Source organism: Coturnix japonica, chromosome 15 (genome assembly GCF_054131305.1).
Source record: "Coturnix japonica strain WE chromosome 15, WE-NBRP24, whole genome shotgun sequence".
NCBI lineage: Eukaryota > Metazoa > Chordata > Aves > Galliformes > Phasianidae > Coturnix > Coturnix japonica.
In genome coordinates, this window is record NC_140677.1 from 6,598,575 (window position 1) to 6,617,073 (window position 18,499).

The 18,499-nt window shown below is 45.1% G+C and overlaps 1 protein-coding gene across 1 annotated transcript; it reads right to left on the minus strand.

Moving 5' to 3' along the window:
- Nucleotides 1-12,252: 12,252 nt before the first annotated feature.
- SNTN (sentan, cilia apical structure protein) lies at nucleotides 12,253-14,522 on the minus strand. Its single transcript, XM_015874844.3, has 4 exons — nucleotides 14,400-14,522; nucleotides 14,033-14,067; nucleotides 13,383-13,522; nucleotides 12,253-12,523 (listed from the first exon to the last, which is right to left on the minus strand). Exons 1-4 carry the CDS (start codon nucleotides 14,498-14,500, stop codon nucleotides 12,365-12,367), a joined length of 435 nt encoding a protein of 144 aa, XP_015730330.2. The 5' UTR covers nucleotides 14,501-14,522; the 3' UTR covers nucleotides 12,253-12,364.
- Nucleotides 14,523-18,499: the final 3,977 nt, after the last annotated feature.

Below are 18,499 nucleotides of genomic sequence, written 5' to 3' on the forward strand. Positions count from 1 at the left end.
CTATAAAAGCCAACTGATCCAACTCCCTGCAATGAACAGGGACACCTACAGCTCCATCAGGTGCTCAGAGCCCATCCAGCCTGACCTTGAGTATTCCCAGGACCAGGGCATCCACCACCTCTCTGGGCAATCCCTGTGATTCCTGGCGCCACGGCTCAGTGCAAGGCTCAGGGTGAGTGCATGGTGCTCCCTGAGCAGCCCCAGTGCTGCTGTGATCTCCCTGGGCTTGTGGGGTACTGGGAGCACATGGAGTGAACCAAGCCATAGCTTTACCAGGAACGTTGCACATCTATGGGATGCTGCCTTCAGGTTCATTGGTTACAATTTCATCACTACTTATATAATCATAGAACAGCACAGGTCAGAAAGGACCTCGAAGTGTCCCCAGGTACAACAATTCATGAGAAAAAGGAGCCCTAATAAGGTTCTCTAACACCCTGCCCAAAGGCATTTCTAAAGAGGGAGACATCTGAAGTATCTGAGGCAGTGGCACAGCCACCCAGAGAGCTGCGGGTGCCTCATCCCTTCAGGTGTCCAAGGCCAGGCTGGACGTGCCCCTCAGCAGAGGGCTAGAACTGGATGATCTTTAAGGTCCCTTCCAACCACTCTATGATTCCACGACATTTGGAATGCAATGCAGAGAGGTGAGGCACCAGTAAAACAACTGAGCTTCCTTTAGCTGATCCCCTTCTTGTTTTAAACAAGTTTGTAGCTTCTCCCCATAATTATTAAAATAAATAACTTGGTTGTCTGAGATGCCCTTGTCTAGAAACAGCAGGAAGAAAAAAAAAAAAACAACCACACAGCTTATGAAAGAAGCTCCTGCCTTTGTGAAAAATAAGCTTCCTTTTAACATTTGCAAGTTATCAGCACTGCGAGGATCCTGGCAGGGGTGAGCCATTCTGCAGGAGATGGATGGGCAATTGCCGAACAAAGGCTCGTGCAATTTGGCTGAGAATGTAGGAAAAAATAATTCAGTCATCAGTGAGAGCACCTGCAGGCATCCCTCTGCACATCCCAGGTGAGCGCCATCGCTCATCAGAAGGCAGATAACCTTTATGCTTCCATCTGACATTCAGCCCCTGGCCTTTAGAATCACTGCTCTTCCGATCTTCCCCGTGTAAATCATCACACTTCCCCTTTTTATGATATTCTAATTAAGAAAACTGTGATAACAGTAACTAATTATGTCCATAACACATTTTGAAGCGATCTCTCTGCCTGTCAACACTCAGAGCTGGAGTCTAAACTTTGGCAAATGTCCCAGCGCCAAAAAAGGGTACGGAGCAGGATGCCATAACCTCCTGTCATTAATCTTGGATAAAGAAGTTCCCATGAACAATCAGCGACTTGTTTGCCATCAGCCTCCCACATCCTGCTACAACTTCTCTGATACAGCCTCACCATGCTCTTCTAATAGCTCTCTCTCTCAAGCATAATCACTGCCTTTTTATCATCCCGCTTTCTTGAGTGAACAATACCTATTCAGAATCAAGCACAAGGATGCACGGCGAGCAGTATTTCATCTATTAGGAGATGTGGAACTGCACCCATCCTTTAAAACACAACAAATGAATCAAACAGATTACGATGCTTCCCCAGACACACACAAAGCTGTCATGTTTTCCAGCTGAAACACCGAGGCCGCAGCATTTTTCTTCCAGCAAGCAGAGCTGCTGAGGGTGCTGCACTGTGGAGAACACAGGGGAACTTGAATGCAGAGTTTTCAGAAGTCAACACAACCAATGGGAGATGCCTCAATTTACTGTCATTGCCAGTGGGTTTCCTGCATCTCAGGTGCCTCCATCTCCTCCTGCACTAGGAACACCCCCAGCCTGGAGCCACAGCTCCCACTCCTTTGTCAATCCTAATGGGGATGGCTGCTCCCTCCCATGGCCGCAGCCATTCCAAATGATCCAGTCCTGGCAGCTGGAGCCATGCAGACAACTGCACTGGGGGTTGTCACATTCACCTGTAGGAGAACTTTCCCCTCACTCGATCAATTGATAGCAAATTTGGGATCCAAATCCCATTATGACATCTTTGGCCATTGAGTTTAAACTAATAGAAAATTGGCTGACATACCAGATTTCCTACAGCAAAATGAGACGTGAGCTGTTGGAATGCCCCGGGCTGTACCAAGTAAATCCATCACCCCAATGGGTAGCAGCGTCTGCCTGGGTGGTGGTCAGTGACAATCTGGGGAGTTTCAGTCTTTGAGCCATGTCAGGACTGCAGGTAAATTGATTGCATAGACACCTGTGGTCTACAGAATGCACAAGAAGGAACATAAAAAAGTGCTGGCTGCTTGTTTTATTTCAAGGCCTGTGAGATCACAATGACATTGGAGAGCAACAAGCAGCCACTTTGCAGGACCTCTCTGTACGAGGTTCTGTTTTTGGCAGTGCTACCAGGGGACAAAGCTCAGCAGTTTTCAGCTGAGCTGTTTTGGCAGGGACTGAGCTGCTCTGCAGCACTGCTCACACAGCACCTGGCAACAGGTTTGCATCCTCCTGAGCACGCTACAATTACAGACAAGCTATAAGCCATTTCTTCTGGATCAGCTTTTACCATGTCTAACACAGACATGTCCTCCATGACATTTAGAAAGCAGAGTTTATTAAAAGGACCAGATAATGAGCCCATCAACAGCGCTAATTTCACCTAAGCCGTCATGGTTAAAAAATGCATAGCTCTTTCCATGCCAACAGGTGCATTGCAATGGCTTAGAAACAGCAAGGGCAAATCACAGCCCAGTGTAGCAGCCTCCAGGTGGCTGCTCAGGGCACTCCTACATCTTTTACAGATCCTTTAGGAGGGAACAAACACCCATTCCTCCATGGTGCAGGATGCTGAGAGCCCTTGGAAAGATCACAGTGGAAAAGCAAAAGTTTTGCTGAGAAGCCATTGCTGGAGTCCAAATCACAGAGGTTGGAGGGGACCTCAAGAGATCATCAAGTCCAACCCCCTGCTAAAGCAGGTACCCTATGCTAGAGTGCGCAGGTAAGTGTCCAAAGGGGTCTCAAGTATCTCCATAGAAGGAGACTCCACAACCTCTCTGTACAGCAGGAAGCAACTTAACACCTGCTCCTTTGGCAAACCATAGACTCACATTTGTGTTAGGGAATTATTAGCTTTATTAATAATTGAAGTATTATTCAGATGCCGTGGAAAGATTGGCATTTCTGAGAGATGCTCACAAACTGTCTGAGCTTTAATGTGTACCTCCTTATTTAAAGTTTACACAAGAAATATGGCATCTACCATTCTCTTGTCCATAAAATATTTATCTCTTTCATCAGTGGGATGGTTTAGATCAAAGCCAGAAGGCAGGAATGATTCCAGTGAACTGTCTGCAAACTGTCCCCTGTCTGGAGGGCGCCCATCCAGAAGCAATGAGCTGTTGACCACTCATAGACAAAAATAAATACAAAAGTGTCATGTAAATGACTGCTTATTGAGATCTAATTTGCAGCTTATCACCTGGCTGTGCCAGCTCCCGTAGAGGGCTGCCACCAGGTTCCTGATGGATGGTGCTGCTGTCATCATCCCAGTCCTGTGTGAAAAGCCATTAACGCTCGTGCTGCTGCTGTCCAAAGCCTTTGAGTTCTTTGCACCGAGGAGCACAGGCAGCACGGCTTGATTTAGAAAAGGCAGAGAAACCTTCCACGAGAAAACCACGCAGCTGACCTCTTCCACAGAAGGTCCCATCTGCACTAACTTCACACCACAAATGTCTATTGAGACACGATTTCATTCATATATTAAGCCATATATTTGAATATTTTCATATATATTAAAATCCGATTCACAATCCTTTCGGGATAAGCTTTTTAAGCGATAACCCCCACTTACAAAGTCCACCTTCTGGATGAGTGTTATGACACAAGCATACTCAAGGCAGCCCAAGAAGATGTCTGCACAGTTTCAAGCACAAGCCAAAAGTCTGTGTTAAGAACTAAAAGAGTAGAAACAGTGCAATTGTGAACAACAGCAATGACTGTCCTGCTCTCTTTTCAGGAATTGGGGGGAAACAAAGAACTCATACACAGAGCAGGTGCAAAATCGGCCAAGTTTGAGATTCCTGCAGTGATCTGTCTGGGTAAAGGTTATTTAATTTAGCGAGATACGTTGTACTCAAGTGTTTAAATTAGAAACCTGCTCCGAGCTGAGGATCTGTGATTAGGCGAAGAAGAGAGCAGTAATCACTTGGAGTGCTGCACACAAGGGGCAAGCAGCCCTACAGAATCCCTAATTTCTAACCTATTTATGCACTGCACAACCACACACCTTAATGGTTTAAATATTCTTCTGTATGCCAAATGACTAAATGCTGCTTGGATGAGCAGGCAGCCATTTGCAGTCAGGTCATTTATCTTTCAAAATAGCAACAGAGCAATCTTGACCTGGCTGTCTGGAGCCACTCTCTCTAGGTACTGCATCCCAAAGTGCTTTGATCTATGCAACCTGAGGATGTGCTGTGGGCAACTTCAAGCAGGAAAGCTATAAAATTGCTTCTCGACATGCGAACCGCCATCGTTATCGTGTGCTGTGAAAGTACCAACACATCACCATGCGGAGACCACAGAGAGCTGCTCCTAGAAATGTAATCAATGTTTCCTCTATCCCAGAAACAAACCTCTATTTCTGTAAGTAATGTGTGGGATGCGAGAGCCACTCAAGAGCTGATAACACACTAGTAAGAGTCAACCAGAAAAAAGAGAAGGAATTAGATTTACTTTAGTTAGAGCAAAACTGGTCTGTATCCATCACCTTTGACTTGGATTTCATGGTGGAGTCAAAAGTGGTCTCAGCCTTTTTTTTTTTTGCTACACTTTTAATAACATACACTGCAGTGCTGTATTGCGCTGAGCTACAGGCACATCTTAACACCCCATGCAACCAGCCAGGACTTAGCTATAACTATGGATAGGACACAAATCTATCCTGAGCACTGGGTGCAGACTCCCAGCCTGCTCCTATCACACACCCAGTCCCATCACAGAGGGTGAAGAGAAATGAGAAGCCACAAACATCTTACTTGTAGGCCAACACAAGCACTGCTGTTCTCAATATAGCTGTTTTAAGGAAATCAGCATGTGCTACTCTCAGCAGTGCAGCTGAAGTCTGTTGTATCAGCAGACAGATCTTTGCCTCCTGATGCTGCTCTATTAGCATGTCTTATGTTAACTCATCAAATTAAGAACCCTGTGGGAAACCAGAGAAAACTTGGAAAAAGAAATTAAGGATCACATGCAGCTTCACGTTGGATACTTTACCAACAGGGTAGCAGGTACAAATGGGCACTGATGGGAAAGAACTAAGCAGGTGGGCTCCCCAGCACCACAGCCACAGCCAGCCAGGAGCTGGGCTCCTGCCCTCAGCAGAGAGGGCTTCAGGTGGAATGGTACACTTGGTGTTAAAGCATTAGCTCCAACTGGTGGCTGTTAGCAGCACCATTAATGCAGCAAGCACCTGCAAGCAAGGCACTGGGTGCAGCACTATGGCCAGCATGCTGTTAGTGCAGCTCACAGAAACCAACTGGATCTTGGGCCCTATATTTCTAGACATGGTCCCCAGTCCCAGCCCATCCCTCCCCAAGGAGCCATTAACTAATGAGTAATTGAGAGACGTGATTTCAGATCAGTATGTCAGAGCTCCCTTGAGCACACATCACATGGGACCAGGGCTTGACTCCCACCACACACACCTGTGAAAGGGTCTCTTGAGGGAAGGTGACTTCTGTGGTAATTACCTTTGGGAAGATGCAGTTACAACACAGTGGCATATTACAGTAGAAATGGCAAAGCAGCAGGTCTCTGCTATTATCAGGGCTCCCTAAAAATTAATGGGCTGTGTTAAAGTGTAGGAGTTTCTGAACAACAAAGCAGTGAACCGTGGCAGGATAATAACAACAACAAAATCACAACTCTCATGAAATATTTGAGATGTTTGGGATTCTGGCTACAGTGAGGAGAAGGGAAGAGATTAAGTTACAAAGAAAATGTAACAATGTGGTTTTGAGTTCTTTACACTCATACCACCAGTAAGTTGCCCTCAGCTCACAACAAGTATTGTTCCAAAATGCAATCCACAACTGCCCAGAACAGATAACCCCTTTCTCATTGAGATCAGCACTACAGAGATGAGAACAGACTGACACAGTACTGAACTTCAGGAGAGAAATCTGGGATGGGAGCAAGGGCACGAATACTTTTTGGCCTTTGACACCCAACAAACCAGAGGAAAGCTTTGTCGAGAAGAACATCACGAACAACTCCACTCAACAACATTTTAATTCCAAAAGGCTTTTGACAAAGCCCCTCTCCAAGGCACTTAAAGCTGCTAGAATGTCACAGGATAAGAGTAAGTATCCTTTAATGCATTAATAACAAGAAGGATTAAAAAAATCAAGGGTAGGAATAATCCCCAGCTTTCAGAGGAGGAAGAAAGCCAGGCTGCTCCCTATAGTCATCATCTAAAAAGTCATTTGATGGCAGGAATTTATAAGGAAGACAGGTCAGGATAGCAGATGATCTTCTGTACATATACATGTATATACACATACCTGTAAAGGAGCAGACACCAACCCTGCAGCCTGCTCAGCACACCTCACCACTCTCCCGAGACTCTGAGGAAGAAGAGCATGTTCTTTCCATCAGCATTTTCAAGCTGATTCAAGACACTCTGCAGCTGAGAGCTCCTCGTTAGAGCATCTAAGGATGATGCCAGCTGCTGTACACACAGTTTCCCTCTAACCTAGCTCTGCTACAAGAGCAGCTCTTGCATTGCTCTGGCAAGGATAAAGAAAACCCTACAGTTTCCCAATGCTTTCAAGGGCTACAATAAATATTTGAGAAGAATTAATTGCTGGTCTTTCATTTGATATGCTTACCTACCCATTCTGTTGCATACACTTAAGCACTGCCAGCATTGCTCCTCCTCAGGGTACATTCAGCTGAAGACTTCAGGTGCTCATTAATTAATGCCTAATTTGCATGGGCCTCTGCTTAAAATTCTCATACAAAATTACTCTCAAATCGTGCTCTGTTTTTAGCTGAGTTGAATTCAAGTACTGAAACACTAGAAGAGGAATGACAAATTGGAGAGTGAATGTGCAGGTAATAAAGCTTTTCTGTTTCTCAGAGACTCTGCAGTAACTTTGGGTCATGCATGGTACAAGCATGAATTCAGAGAAGAGATAAAGAAGGTTGTGAAGACTGAGTCTCCCAAAAACACAGGCTATGAGCTGCTGATAGAAACAAACAACTGATATTTAAACGTTCTTGTTGGGTTGGGTATTAACATGAGGTTTTCCAACAAAATCCAGAAACATCCTCTAAGAATGAGAGATTTTTACCAGAGAAGAAAAGAAGGGCTTCTCTGTATCTTTTAACTACTGTCTATGTTGTCCAGTGTTAATACAGGATTTGACAAAGCCACCTCTAATACAATCTGTTTTTAATTTGTGGTCTTTATTACAGCTTATTGTAGCTGCCTAATTAAAGTTTGTCAGGGAGGTAATCAGCCTTATTTCTGTAGTGAGAGCAGTTGAATAAGAAGGTAATTCTGCAATTTGTTTTCTTAAATTAATTAGGCAAAATCCTATAAAACCCTCTGAGTGGGGTCATGAACCCGAACAAACTGTGGCAATATCTGCAGTGTCTTGAGAAAGGAGACCACCTGTTAGTGGTCTTCCTTTGGCGTAGAGTCATACCTGCCAAGCACAGCAGTATTTGCACCTTATCAGGAGCAACCCACCACATGAGGCTTAACCTGAGTGACTATCAGAACGTGCTGCTTCCAAACAAACCCCAGAAGAGCATCAGGTGGAAGCTGGACACATATATGGAATTAAGTCAAGAAACATCCAGTAAAAGATGTGGGAAATGAGTTGGCATTTGTACACAGACTTCCTCTGACAGCTCAGAAGTCAAAGCAGACCAGCATGTATTCCTGGAAAAAAGAATCAGAGGAATAGATGGAGGGCTCTGGGACTCCTTTTGGAGAAGGAAAGGTCTCAGCTACTGGGCTGTAGATCTTCCTGCATGTCTCCACTGTAGGAATACTTGGTTCATTTCCAGTACTCTGCTTCATTCTTCAGACTGAAGCAGAGAGCAAACATTCATGAAATAACCAAGCCAAAAGTTATGTTGGCTTTAGCTGCCTTCCCAGCGAGCTCGCTGCTTGGTAGCATTGACTGACCCCTTACTGAGCCCTACAGAAATCATGAGCAGTAAGGAAAGGCTTGTGCAAAGATCGCTCACTGTGACTTGCTGTCTTCTGCTCTGGTGACACAAAGTGCCCTGAAGCTGAGCAGCTGCTGCTTGCTGCTGGGAGGTTGTGAGGATAGAAAAGCTTCTGGGATCCTGCATGTCATTTATTGATCACCTCAGGTCAAACAGGGCTTGATTTCACCCACTGATGAGCTTCTACATCCATTTAGGCTGCTGGTTTCACTGGAGGGCGTGAAACAAGTCTGCCCGAGGATCCTGGCCCCTCATTGATTTCAGCAGCGCGTAATGTGCCTTGTGCATCTCCAGACAAAATAAATGAATCTAGAAAACAGCAGCTGAGGAGAGTAGATCATGGAGAAAGAGGAAGGAGGAAGAAGTTGCGCTCAACCCAGCTTGTGTTTTGGCTCAGAAGTGATTGCCACTGCCCAAGTTGGCTTTTTAAATACCTTTGAATGGGAGGAACAAGGAAAGAGGCACTGCACCAATTGTGCACAATGAGCACAGAATCAGTGAGGTTAGAAAAGACCAAAATGATCACAAAGCCCAGCCATCAACCCATCCCCACAAAACCATTTCCCTCAGTGCCATGTCTGCCCTTTCCTTGGACACCTCCAGGGAGATTCTGCTGCAGACACCCAGCACTGGCCTAGGGCTGCTCCCATTAATTGCTTTATTTTCATTTTGGGGATCACATTTTCACTTCCTTATTACATGTCAGAGATTGAGACAGACTCTTGTTGTGGATGTGCATAACATAAACTCACTCCTACAATAACAATGAATAAAAGATAAGTCCTGTGGCTCTGAATCTATCTAAGTCTAATGGTTGATTTGTGCAGTTGGGGATTAGAAAGACAGCCTGATGTATCTGCTGCTGAATGCAGTGCACTGTTTGCCTTTGCTAGAGGAGGTCTCAGAGCTATAAACACTTGTGGGGTGAGGGAGCAGCAGACGAGCAAGGAGGGAAGATGTAGCTCCACCAGAAACCATGTAAACTACTGTCTGCAGTAAATGTCAGTACAGGAATTAAAAGCTGTCGCTTCAGAGTGCCATAAAAAACACCACTTCTTTATCTAGCTTCCCTGACTGAGCTCAAAACAAAGAGATTTTCTTTCTTCCATCAGCGTGTCAGAGTACTCCTTTGTGGCTCACAAACTGCAGCACTTTGGAGAGAACATAATTCTGGGACAGAGCTTGTCATCTGCTCTGAAGCGAGCTCCCAGGGCTGGAGGGGAGTTACCTGTTGTGGTGGACTATGAAGTTCTATTCAACACAAAGAAATTAACAAAAACCATGAGGTGAGGAGGCACGGAGCAACATATCCCTCAGACTGTAAGGATTCAGCCCCAGAGTCCCAGCCAGGTCTTGCTGAGGGGTACAAGAGCAGTGAGCCAGCTGTGGAACACATTTCTCTTTACTAAAAGTTTTGTGCAAGTTTGCAAGCTCAGTGCACATGGCCTTGGGTTCCTGGCAGAGACTGGGCTTGAGTCAGACTGTCCCAACCTTCCAGGTCTAGTGGGCTGCAGATTTAAGGTCAAACGAAGTAAAAACCTATTGACCTGGGTATGCTAATTTGAGTATGAGAATGACTCTACCCTCCTGAGCCAAAGATCTGAGGACGAAGCTTTCAGTCCAGCTCTCCCTGACCCCTATTTCTCATCTGACAGTCATTTGGAAGCACACAGACCTGCAAGTATGATTCAGAGCTTTTAGAATAGAACTTAAAACTGAGATCCAAAGCCTGCAGAGCTTCCCAAGCCCAAGCCCACAAAGGTCAGGTGTTGACTAGCTACTCTTCAAGCTGCCTTCACTTCAAGGGGGGGGATCAGCAATTGAAAATCAGCTACGGGATGTTCACACTTGCAGAGGAGACTGTAGATCTCATCAATTTAGCTGCCTGCCGACTCCTTAGCACTTGCGTGGGCTCTGCTATGAGAAATCAATGATGAACTCCCATCGCTTCCAATAGGAGCAAGCTAGGAACAAAATAAAGCACAACGGTAGCCTTTTAAGCAAGCTTTTAGCCAGCTCCCCAAGGATGCAGCCAGACATGCTGTCTGTGCCAGATCAGCTTCAAAGCTGTCAGCCGAGAGTTCTCGGGGCAGCCACAAATAGCCTGAGCTAATAAAAGAGCATCTTCCACAGCCGAACTGCGAACTTCTGCCTGCCACAGTCTATAAGGAGATGCTGGGGCTCTTAGAATCATTAAGGTTGGAAGAGACCACTAAGATCATCTGGTTCAACCATCACCCACCCCCACCATGCTCTCCAACCACATCCCTTAGTGTCACATCTCCATGGTCTTGAATACCTCCAGGGTTAATGATGACTCCACTGTTTCCCTGGGCAGCCTGTGCCACTGCCTCACCACTCTCTGAAAAAGAACTTTCTTCTAATACCCAATCTAATATCTTCCTGCATCCCCCCACTTTACAGCATCAGGCAGGGCTGTCAAAGACAAATGTAGATCGAGCCTTGCACACCCCATTGATGCTGTTCAGAAACAACCAAGACCCTCCTGTGAAGCTCTGGCACCCAACTCCAGCTCTGCTACACGCACACTGTTTCTCTGCACCTCTGATTCCCTTCTGACCATTTCAATATTGAGTTATGTTTCCGACTCTGGTTTTCTGCTGTGCTTTGCACAAAGGCTTTTGATAGAAGCCAGGCACCCTGAACACTCGTGCATCACACCAGCTGCATTAGAATATGAAGGGTTTGCACGTGATGAGATGACAGAGTGAACTGATCTGATAAAAGGCTCTTAAGTCATTAACTCAAGTCATGCAAGATTAAGAAACATTTCAGCAATAACAGAAACTGTGTTAGGGCCCTAGCAACTTCAAAGAACACTTTCTTAATTGGCTTCACAGTATTGTTCCTTTTGCCTTTTGTTGTAACTGAGGGGTATTAAGAAATTCATCATTTCAAAGCCATCAGTAGCTCTCAAACAAGCTTTTCAGGGCTGTGTTATGTTTTCTGTACTTCTGTAATAAGAAAAGCCTTCTAGGAACTCACTTTCAATCCATCCTTCTACCTGCTTATGTTGTACAGTTCCACAGATAATCTGCTTGGGCTGAAAACAAGGGGCTGGAGGAAGAGGCTGAGGGCATGTTACCAGCATGAAACAACAATACTGCTGAAGGTGGAGCTACCAAATTAAATCCTCACTTTAACCTGTGCATATTCCACCTCCAGATGACATCCAGCCCTGGGATCAGCCCCATGGAGCACCCCCTTGCCTGCTGAGCTCCCTTCTGAAACCCATTCAACACTCCTCTCAGCTCCATCCCACACTGCACAACGAAGCAGACCCATCCTCTCAGAACATCTGGCTGCCAGCTCCCTGCTGCAGCTTGTCTTTCTTCACACCAAAATCTATTACAAGTCATCCTCTTAGCTCTGAGAACATTACGACCCTTTTTCATGTCAAGGAGTTAAAACCTGTTACTCAGCTGTCACTAATTTCTCCTCTTTTAGCACCAAACTATTTGACCCCTTCCTGTTTAAAGAATTATGTACCAAAGCTAAATAGTTGTTGTTGTCCTCTTTTCCAACTAGGAAGAAAAGGAAATCAAAGGGGTTGCTGGCTCTGTTAACAAACCAATGTTTCACTAGGTGCTCTTTGCCCATCATCCTTTCACTTAACCAGCCCTTATCTGCTTTTTTCCCTCACATTTTCATGAAACCATGGACTCAGTGGATACATGGGGTTACATGGACCTATCTCATCCCTTGGTCACACAAGCAAACCACTGCAAACACCAGACTTGAAATTACTTCCATAGGGGTCACCCATTGAACTGGTCATCCTGGAGGAGGAAATAAAACCAAATGCATCAATAAACAAAGCTCCATTCAGGCTTAGCAGAGGGTTGCCAAGAGAATGAACTCAAGCCAATGTTTACCAAAAGCTGCAGCAGATTTTTCTCGGCTGCCAACCAGAAGCCCTATTGGCACTCAGGGCTGCAGCTCCCGGAGCAGCACAAGCCCCAACCAGCACATCACCTACAGGTAGCGGGTTTGGGCAACGCTTTATTCCATTTCAAAGGCAACAGCAGAAGGGATGCAACACTCAGCGTTAGCTCTGAGTGCGTTTCACCCCTGCTTTCCTTACAAAGCACCCATCATTTTGTGGATTTCACGTTTCTGATCTCCTGCAGCAGGTCAGACAGCAGAGCGAGGCTGACCAGTGAGACCATGAAATCTTCAAAATCAATTTTTTTCTCTGGTTCTTCATCCAGGGCAGAAATGATTTCCTGGTACTTCGGTTTGTCTTCCTGGCCCTGTGGAGAATCATCAATGAGGAAAACAACATTAAGCACAAAGCTCCTTTTTTACTGCATCACCTGTTATAAAAACCAACCAGCAAAACAAAAACCCCACAACAAAGTAAGATGCCTTTGTATCTTCCTATTCAGACTTTCAAGTCCACTCTCACACTACTTTTGCCTGAAGATATCCCAAGAAACTCCACCAGAAATATTGAACAACCATCTGAATCCAGAACACAGCCTTTAGGAGACACCCAATGATATGATCTTGTTATTCTTAGAAGGAAAGTTATCATCAGGAATATTTTTAGTCCTAACCATCTCTCTCACTTAACTGGTTAAAAACAAACAACCAACACACACACAAACCCTCAACCCAAACCAAAAAAGGCACTAGTTTTACAAGTGTATTTTTACCACTTTATAAAGTTCCTGCTCTTTTTGTTTTTTAGAGATGGATGGGAGGAGCTTTCCATGCCCTGCTGCTCACTGGTAGGATATGTAATTCTGCAGCATGGGGATGACCCTCCTGGTATCCAGTCAGTGCTCTGGCAAACTACCAGCCACTTAATCAATTGCAATTGGTTTCTTATCCCATACATGCACAGAGACTTGTCATCATCCAAGGGCTTGTTTCCTTATTGCTTTTGCAATCACAGTAGTTTATTAGCAAGAGCTCAAGCAGGTGTAACAACAGTGGTTTATTGTTGTCACTCCTCAGTGAGCCCCGTTTTCTTGCTTTATATTGAGACAACATCTAGTCAACTAAAAATGCTCTCACCAAGCCTAGTGACATCTCACCTGGGATTACCCCATGGATGGATGCACACACAGCAGTGGAACAGAGACGAGGGTGCTCAAACTCACTCACCTGTATGAATCTTGAGAACTGGGTTTGCAGCAGGTTCTTGGTTTCAGCTTTGCTGAGTTTGCCCTCAGGGTCAGCGGAGTTGTTATACACCAGTGCAGCAGTAGCAAAAGCTTTTTCAAGGTCTGAGCCTTTTTCTAGAGCTAGGGGGAAAAAGAAGTTAACAGCCTATCAGAAAAAGCAGAGTTTGTGATATAATTGAAAGGAATCTGTTAGAAGCATCCTGAGTAGGTAGGAATCAGTGTCATTTCATTAAAGTTAATGAGCCTGAAAGTGTCTATACCCACAGAGGACCTAGCCTAGATTTTATATGGAGTGGGCCAGCTCCATACCTCCTGTCCCACACATGAGTGCAGGTTTTATCACAGCTGAGATATGCCGGGTAGGGATAGGAGTTAGGGTGAGGCCTGTCTGGTTACTCCAAAGGGACCTGGGCAGGCTTTGGCTCCCAAGGACCTCTGGTAGGAAAACATAGCCCAACTGGTTAGCATCAGCAGCAGAGCTGTACACAAGCTTTGTGATGTATTTGGAATTTTGGCTAAAATATTTGGCTGCGTTCATCCCCTTGCTCCTAAACCACAACTGGAAGACCATACGCTCCCTGCTCACAGCTACTGTCAGAATGTATAAATGCTGGGGGTGGAGGCCCTTACCTTTTATTGATGCCAGCTGCTTGGAAATAGGTATGCTGAAGGGAGAGAGAAGAGAGGAACAGTTGTCACCTGATGCATACATATACTTTCTCTGTAAATGACCTAGCTCATTTTTACTGTATTTAATCCCCCAGAATCCCAAGATTTCCCAAGGGAGACCAACATCCTTGGGATGCTTATGGATGGACCCCCTTCCCTGCAAGGACAGGCTGACAGAGCTGGGGCTGTTCAGATGCTCATTGAATTACCAGAGAGAGGCATGGTAACCTCTGTTAAGTCCCAGAAAGCTACTTGCAGGAATACACACCCAGATAATGACTTCCTAGCAGAAATCACCATAGATGCAAAAAGCAAAGCCATCACTCACCGCTTGGACATGCCTGCTGTAGCCGGAGGGCTCTTCGTGGTGGGTGCAGGGTTGACAGAGTAGTGCTTGGTGCTGGGGACGCTGGCTCTGCAGCCGCACATTGCGCTTGTGATCAGCGTTTGTGATCTCTAAGCAACTCCAGCAACAGCAAACAGGTGGTTGCAAGCTCGGCTCTGTACAAGCAGCCTGCCCACAGCCGTGCCCCATCAATAATGGAAGCACTACCTGGTGATCACAGGACTAGTAAACCCTCAGGATTAAAGCAGCCAGTGCAAGGTGGGGCTAAGGGGTCGGTTTTATTTTATTTATTGGCACAAATTTTGCTATTAGAAAACACACTGCCTACTTCCTTGCAGATCCTTTCCTAGAGGTGTCTGGGCAGGGAATGACCTAAAGCACTGAGCAGCTGCTTTTATCCCACTGTGGCTGGTGAAAGGCAGGGACCATCCATCTCATCCAGCACATCCTTCTAGGGAAAGGATACAGGGTGATATCAAAACTTCCCAGGATGAGTCCTTATGTAACAGGACACATAAAGGAGACTGCAACAGATGGCCTAGAGAATTAAAATGTTTTCCTCATTTAGTAGAAGCTAAATTACCAAAGGCTAATGAATAAGGATGTTCACCACCTTACTGTTCGTGGATTTTAATTATCTTAAAAAGCATGGGAAAAGAGAACCTTTAATTTTCCATCTAAGAGTGTCATTACTCAAACAATTCGGGGCCTTTTTCTGAGAGGTTTAAGCTGTCTTAGATCTCTAGCGCATTCTTTAGGACTGGCTCATGAATAAAACAGAGCCTGTAATTGCAATGATGCAGCCAAAACACATATAATCAATGCTCATTATCCCATCAATTAACACACTAAAATTAAACAAGAATACAGCCTTAGTAATCTGCCATCAGCTTTAAAAAAAAATAAAAAGCCCTGATATCATGTTGAAGTGATAATTCCCCTTTACATCTGTTGAACCCTACAAGAAGGCATGAAAAGCCTTACAATCCTGGTTAATCCATAGAACAGAAACGCTTGGGCTTAGCAGCATCCAAGGTAGAAATGAGAGCGAGGAGCAGACCCTGTTGCATGTTTATCAGCTCTAGGCAGAGCCAGTTCCTGGGTTTTGGGCTCTTTCCACTGTCAATCAGATTTCAGCTCAGTTGTTTTTTTTTTCCTCTGTAATTTAACCAACTTCGAGAGTCTGAGCTCTACAACAGGTGATTCGCTTTGCTGGGGCATTAACAAGTTCAGGCAAGCCTGGGCTACACTCTCTCTCTCCAGGATATATTAGTTAGTGTACAAAGTGTGTTAGTGCACTACAGATACTGGGTAGCACAAGGCTAACCTTTGCCCTTGCACATGATCAGCTTTGAAGACAGTGAGATTTGGGCTGTACGTGTTGATGGTCAGCAAGGTGTGCAGGGAGCGGGGCCATCTGTTCTGCATCTATCTCGATACACTCAACGTGTGAGATATCCAGGTGATCCCATCAGACAACTTTTAGCACATTTCACATGTTAACAATATTGTCTGCGTAAAACAGGCAACCTGATACCTACCTCTATGGGAGCGCCGTGTGCGGTTCAGTTCAGCTTTCACAGGCATTATTGCCCTCACTTCCTTCTTGGTGCTTTGCCAGAGTTTTCCCCTTCCTTCCATGTGCTTTCTGCCATTCAAGATGACACATTATGACTCAGTGGGGCAGCAGACAGAGGCAGGTGTGGACTTGCCTGTGCTGAGTCAGGCAAGAGATGGGGGCACAGGGGAGTGCCTAAAGCCATAGGTGCACCCACACCATCATCCACTTAGCTGTCACTCCTTCAGTAAACCCTCAGTAGCTCCTCGCTGACTTGCATGGGGACATTTCAGAGTGGATGTTTTACTTAGAAACAGGGGCACAAATAAAAAAAGGAGCTGTATAGAAGGAGGGTGAAGCCAACACCAGCCTCCTGCTGAGGCTTTCTGATTGCCGGCATTGAACTCACCTGCTGCTAAGCATCATGAAAACTAAACCTTGAGCCACTGCCAAACCTGACCCTCAGAGCAGCTGAAGAGGAGGCATGAGCACCTCAGCCCATCTCCTCAACAAGTGTGTAGCTCTCAACTGAGCCTGAGTTTGAGCTCTGGGGTCAGGAATAAATAAAATATTAAATAATCCCACTGCTGGTGAAATACCATTTAAGCAAAGATACTAGAAACAGGCTGTCTGCAAGGAAACATCCTTAGTCATTGCACATCCAGGCACTCTTCAGATATGGCATGTAATGTTGGTCAGAATAGAGCTGCCCAGAAGCAGAGGGTTGCAGAGCTCCTTGGGTACAGGCACCTTGCTCCCTCTTGCCTTTAAGATCTAACACAGAAGGGACAATCCCTGCAGTTTGGGCACTGCATTCATTTTCAGAGCGAAGCCTGCAAATATTATTGCCAAATAATTTCCCCTCTGAGACATGTTTCATTATGGGAAGATTAGGCTTTAAAAAGGTAATGATACTCATTAAAAAAAAATAATAAAGAACAAACCCTAAAATTTTATTAAAGAAAGCCACAACAATAGAAATGTGAGGAAAGAAACTGGTTGCTAAATGAAACCAAAGGGATGCTCCACTTCCTCAAACATTAAAACTTTATACCAAAACGCTCACGAAATCATAACGTTTAACCTAGAGATGTATGGCATTGATGGATGACGGGGCACTCAGCACCACCTATTAATGCTGAAATGCAAATTATTGCTGCTCTTAGAAAATTCCAGGAGGAAAAGCTCTTGGTGTTAATAGCAGGGGAGAATAGAAAATAATCCTGAAAAAGAATGGCTAAGTTAGGGAGAGCGTAAACTGTCCATTCACATGTACAGAGGTTTAGATTCAAGTCTGCCTCCAAGCTAGTAGACAGAAGACTAAATGCATGTGACATGACTGCATTGAGATCACCTACAGGTTAGAAATAATTAACCCCATCAGGCAATTGCAGTATGAATCCATGCAACAGGAGCAGGAACTTTCCCCAAGTCTCAGCCATCACAGAGGCTCTGGTATTGGCAGCTCAGTGGCTGCAATGAAGGAGATTTTATCAATCAGGAAAGTACAAATTTGCTCCTGTCTAGGTAGGTAGCTGAGAAATGGTTTAAAAAGAGAAACACATGGGAAAGCAGGAGGGACAGCACAGAAGACCATGGTTTTTTTTCCCGGGCTGACCTAGTTATTTAACTAACTGGCAGAGATACTCACTAATGATGAAGGAAAGCACTCAGTCTGCCAGCAGCAGAGGATGCTAGAGTTTACTTAGCTGTTTGCCTTAAAAAAAGGAAGCATCAGATAAAGTCTTTTCTCTCGCTGCTCAACATTCTGCTACACAGCCACTCTTCTCAGTTCAAATAAATTCCAGTTCCTCAACGCTTGCCAAAGGATGTGATAAGCCTTGAACCCAGACAAAGAGAGGGGAAGCACTCAGAAATATATTCTTATGTAACACAGGCAAGCACACGTACCATTTTTGTTTTCACTTTTGCTGCAGCCGTAGTGCATTAATCTGAGAAGATGTAGATGAAAAGCTTTTTCATCCCTGCTCATTCACAGCAAAGACATCCCTGGAGGATGTATGGGACAACAACCAGCTCATCTGTTCTGTGTGGCAGCAGGGACATAGACTACCTGTGGTCAACCCAGTAGGGAAAGGGACAAGTCTTCCATGAGAACATGAGCCTCTGTCACTATTCAACTTTTCCACCAGCTCTGCCTTTTATGAGACAACCTTTGCTTAGATTAAGTGTTACATAAATAAGAAGTCATGTCTTACTTCCAACCCTGGTCTTGTATCAGGAAGAGCCCTTTCTCAGGGGTAACCCTTGAGATCTGGAAAGCCACAGTTCTGTGCTCATGTGGTTACAAGCATTTCAGCTTGTTTGAAATGGGGAATGAACCTAAGCAAAACTCAAGTTTCTGACCCTAAGCACTGCATAGAGAAGTTGGCAAATGCGACCCTGCTCACATATGGCAAATCTGATGAAGTTGGATCACCCAAAAAAGCCTCTCTACTTCTCAGAGAGAAGCCTGGAGGACACAGTTTAGGACATTCCTGATCAACTAATACAAAGCAGATTT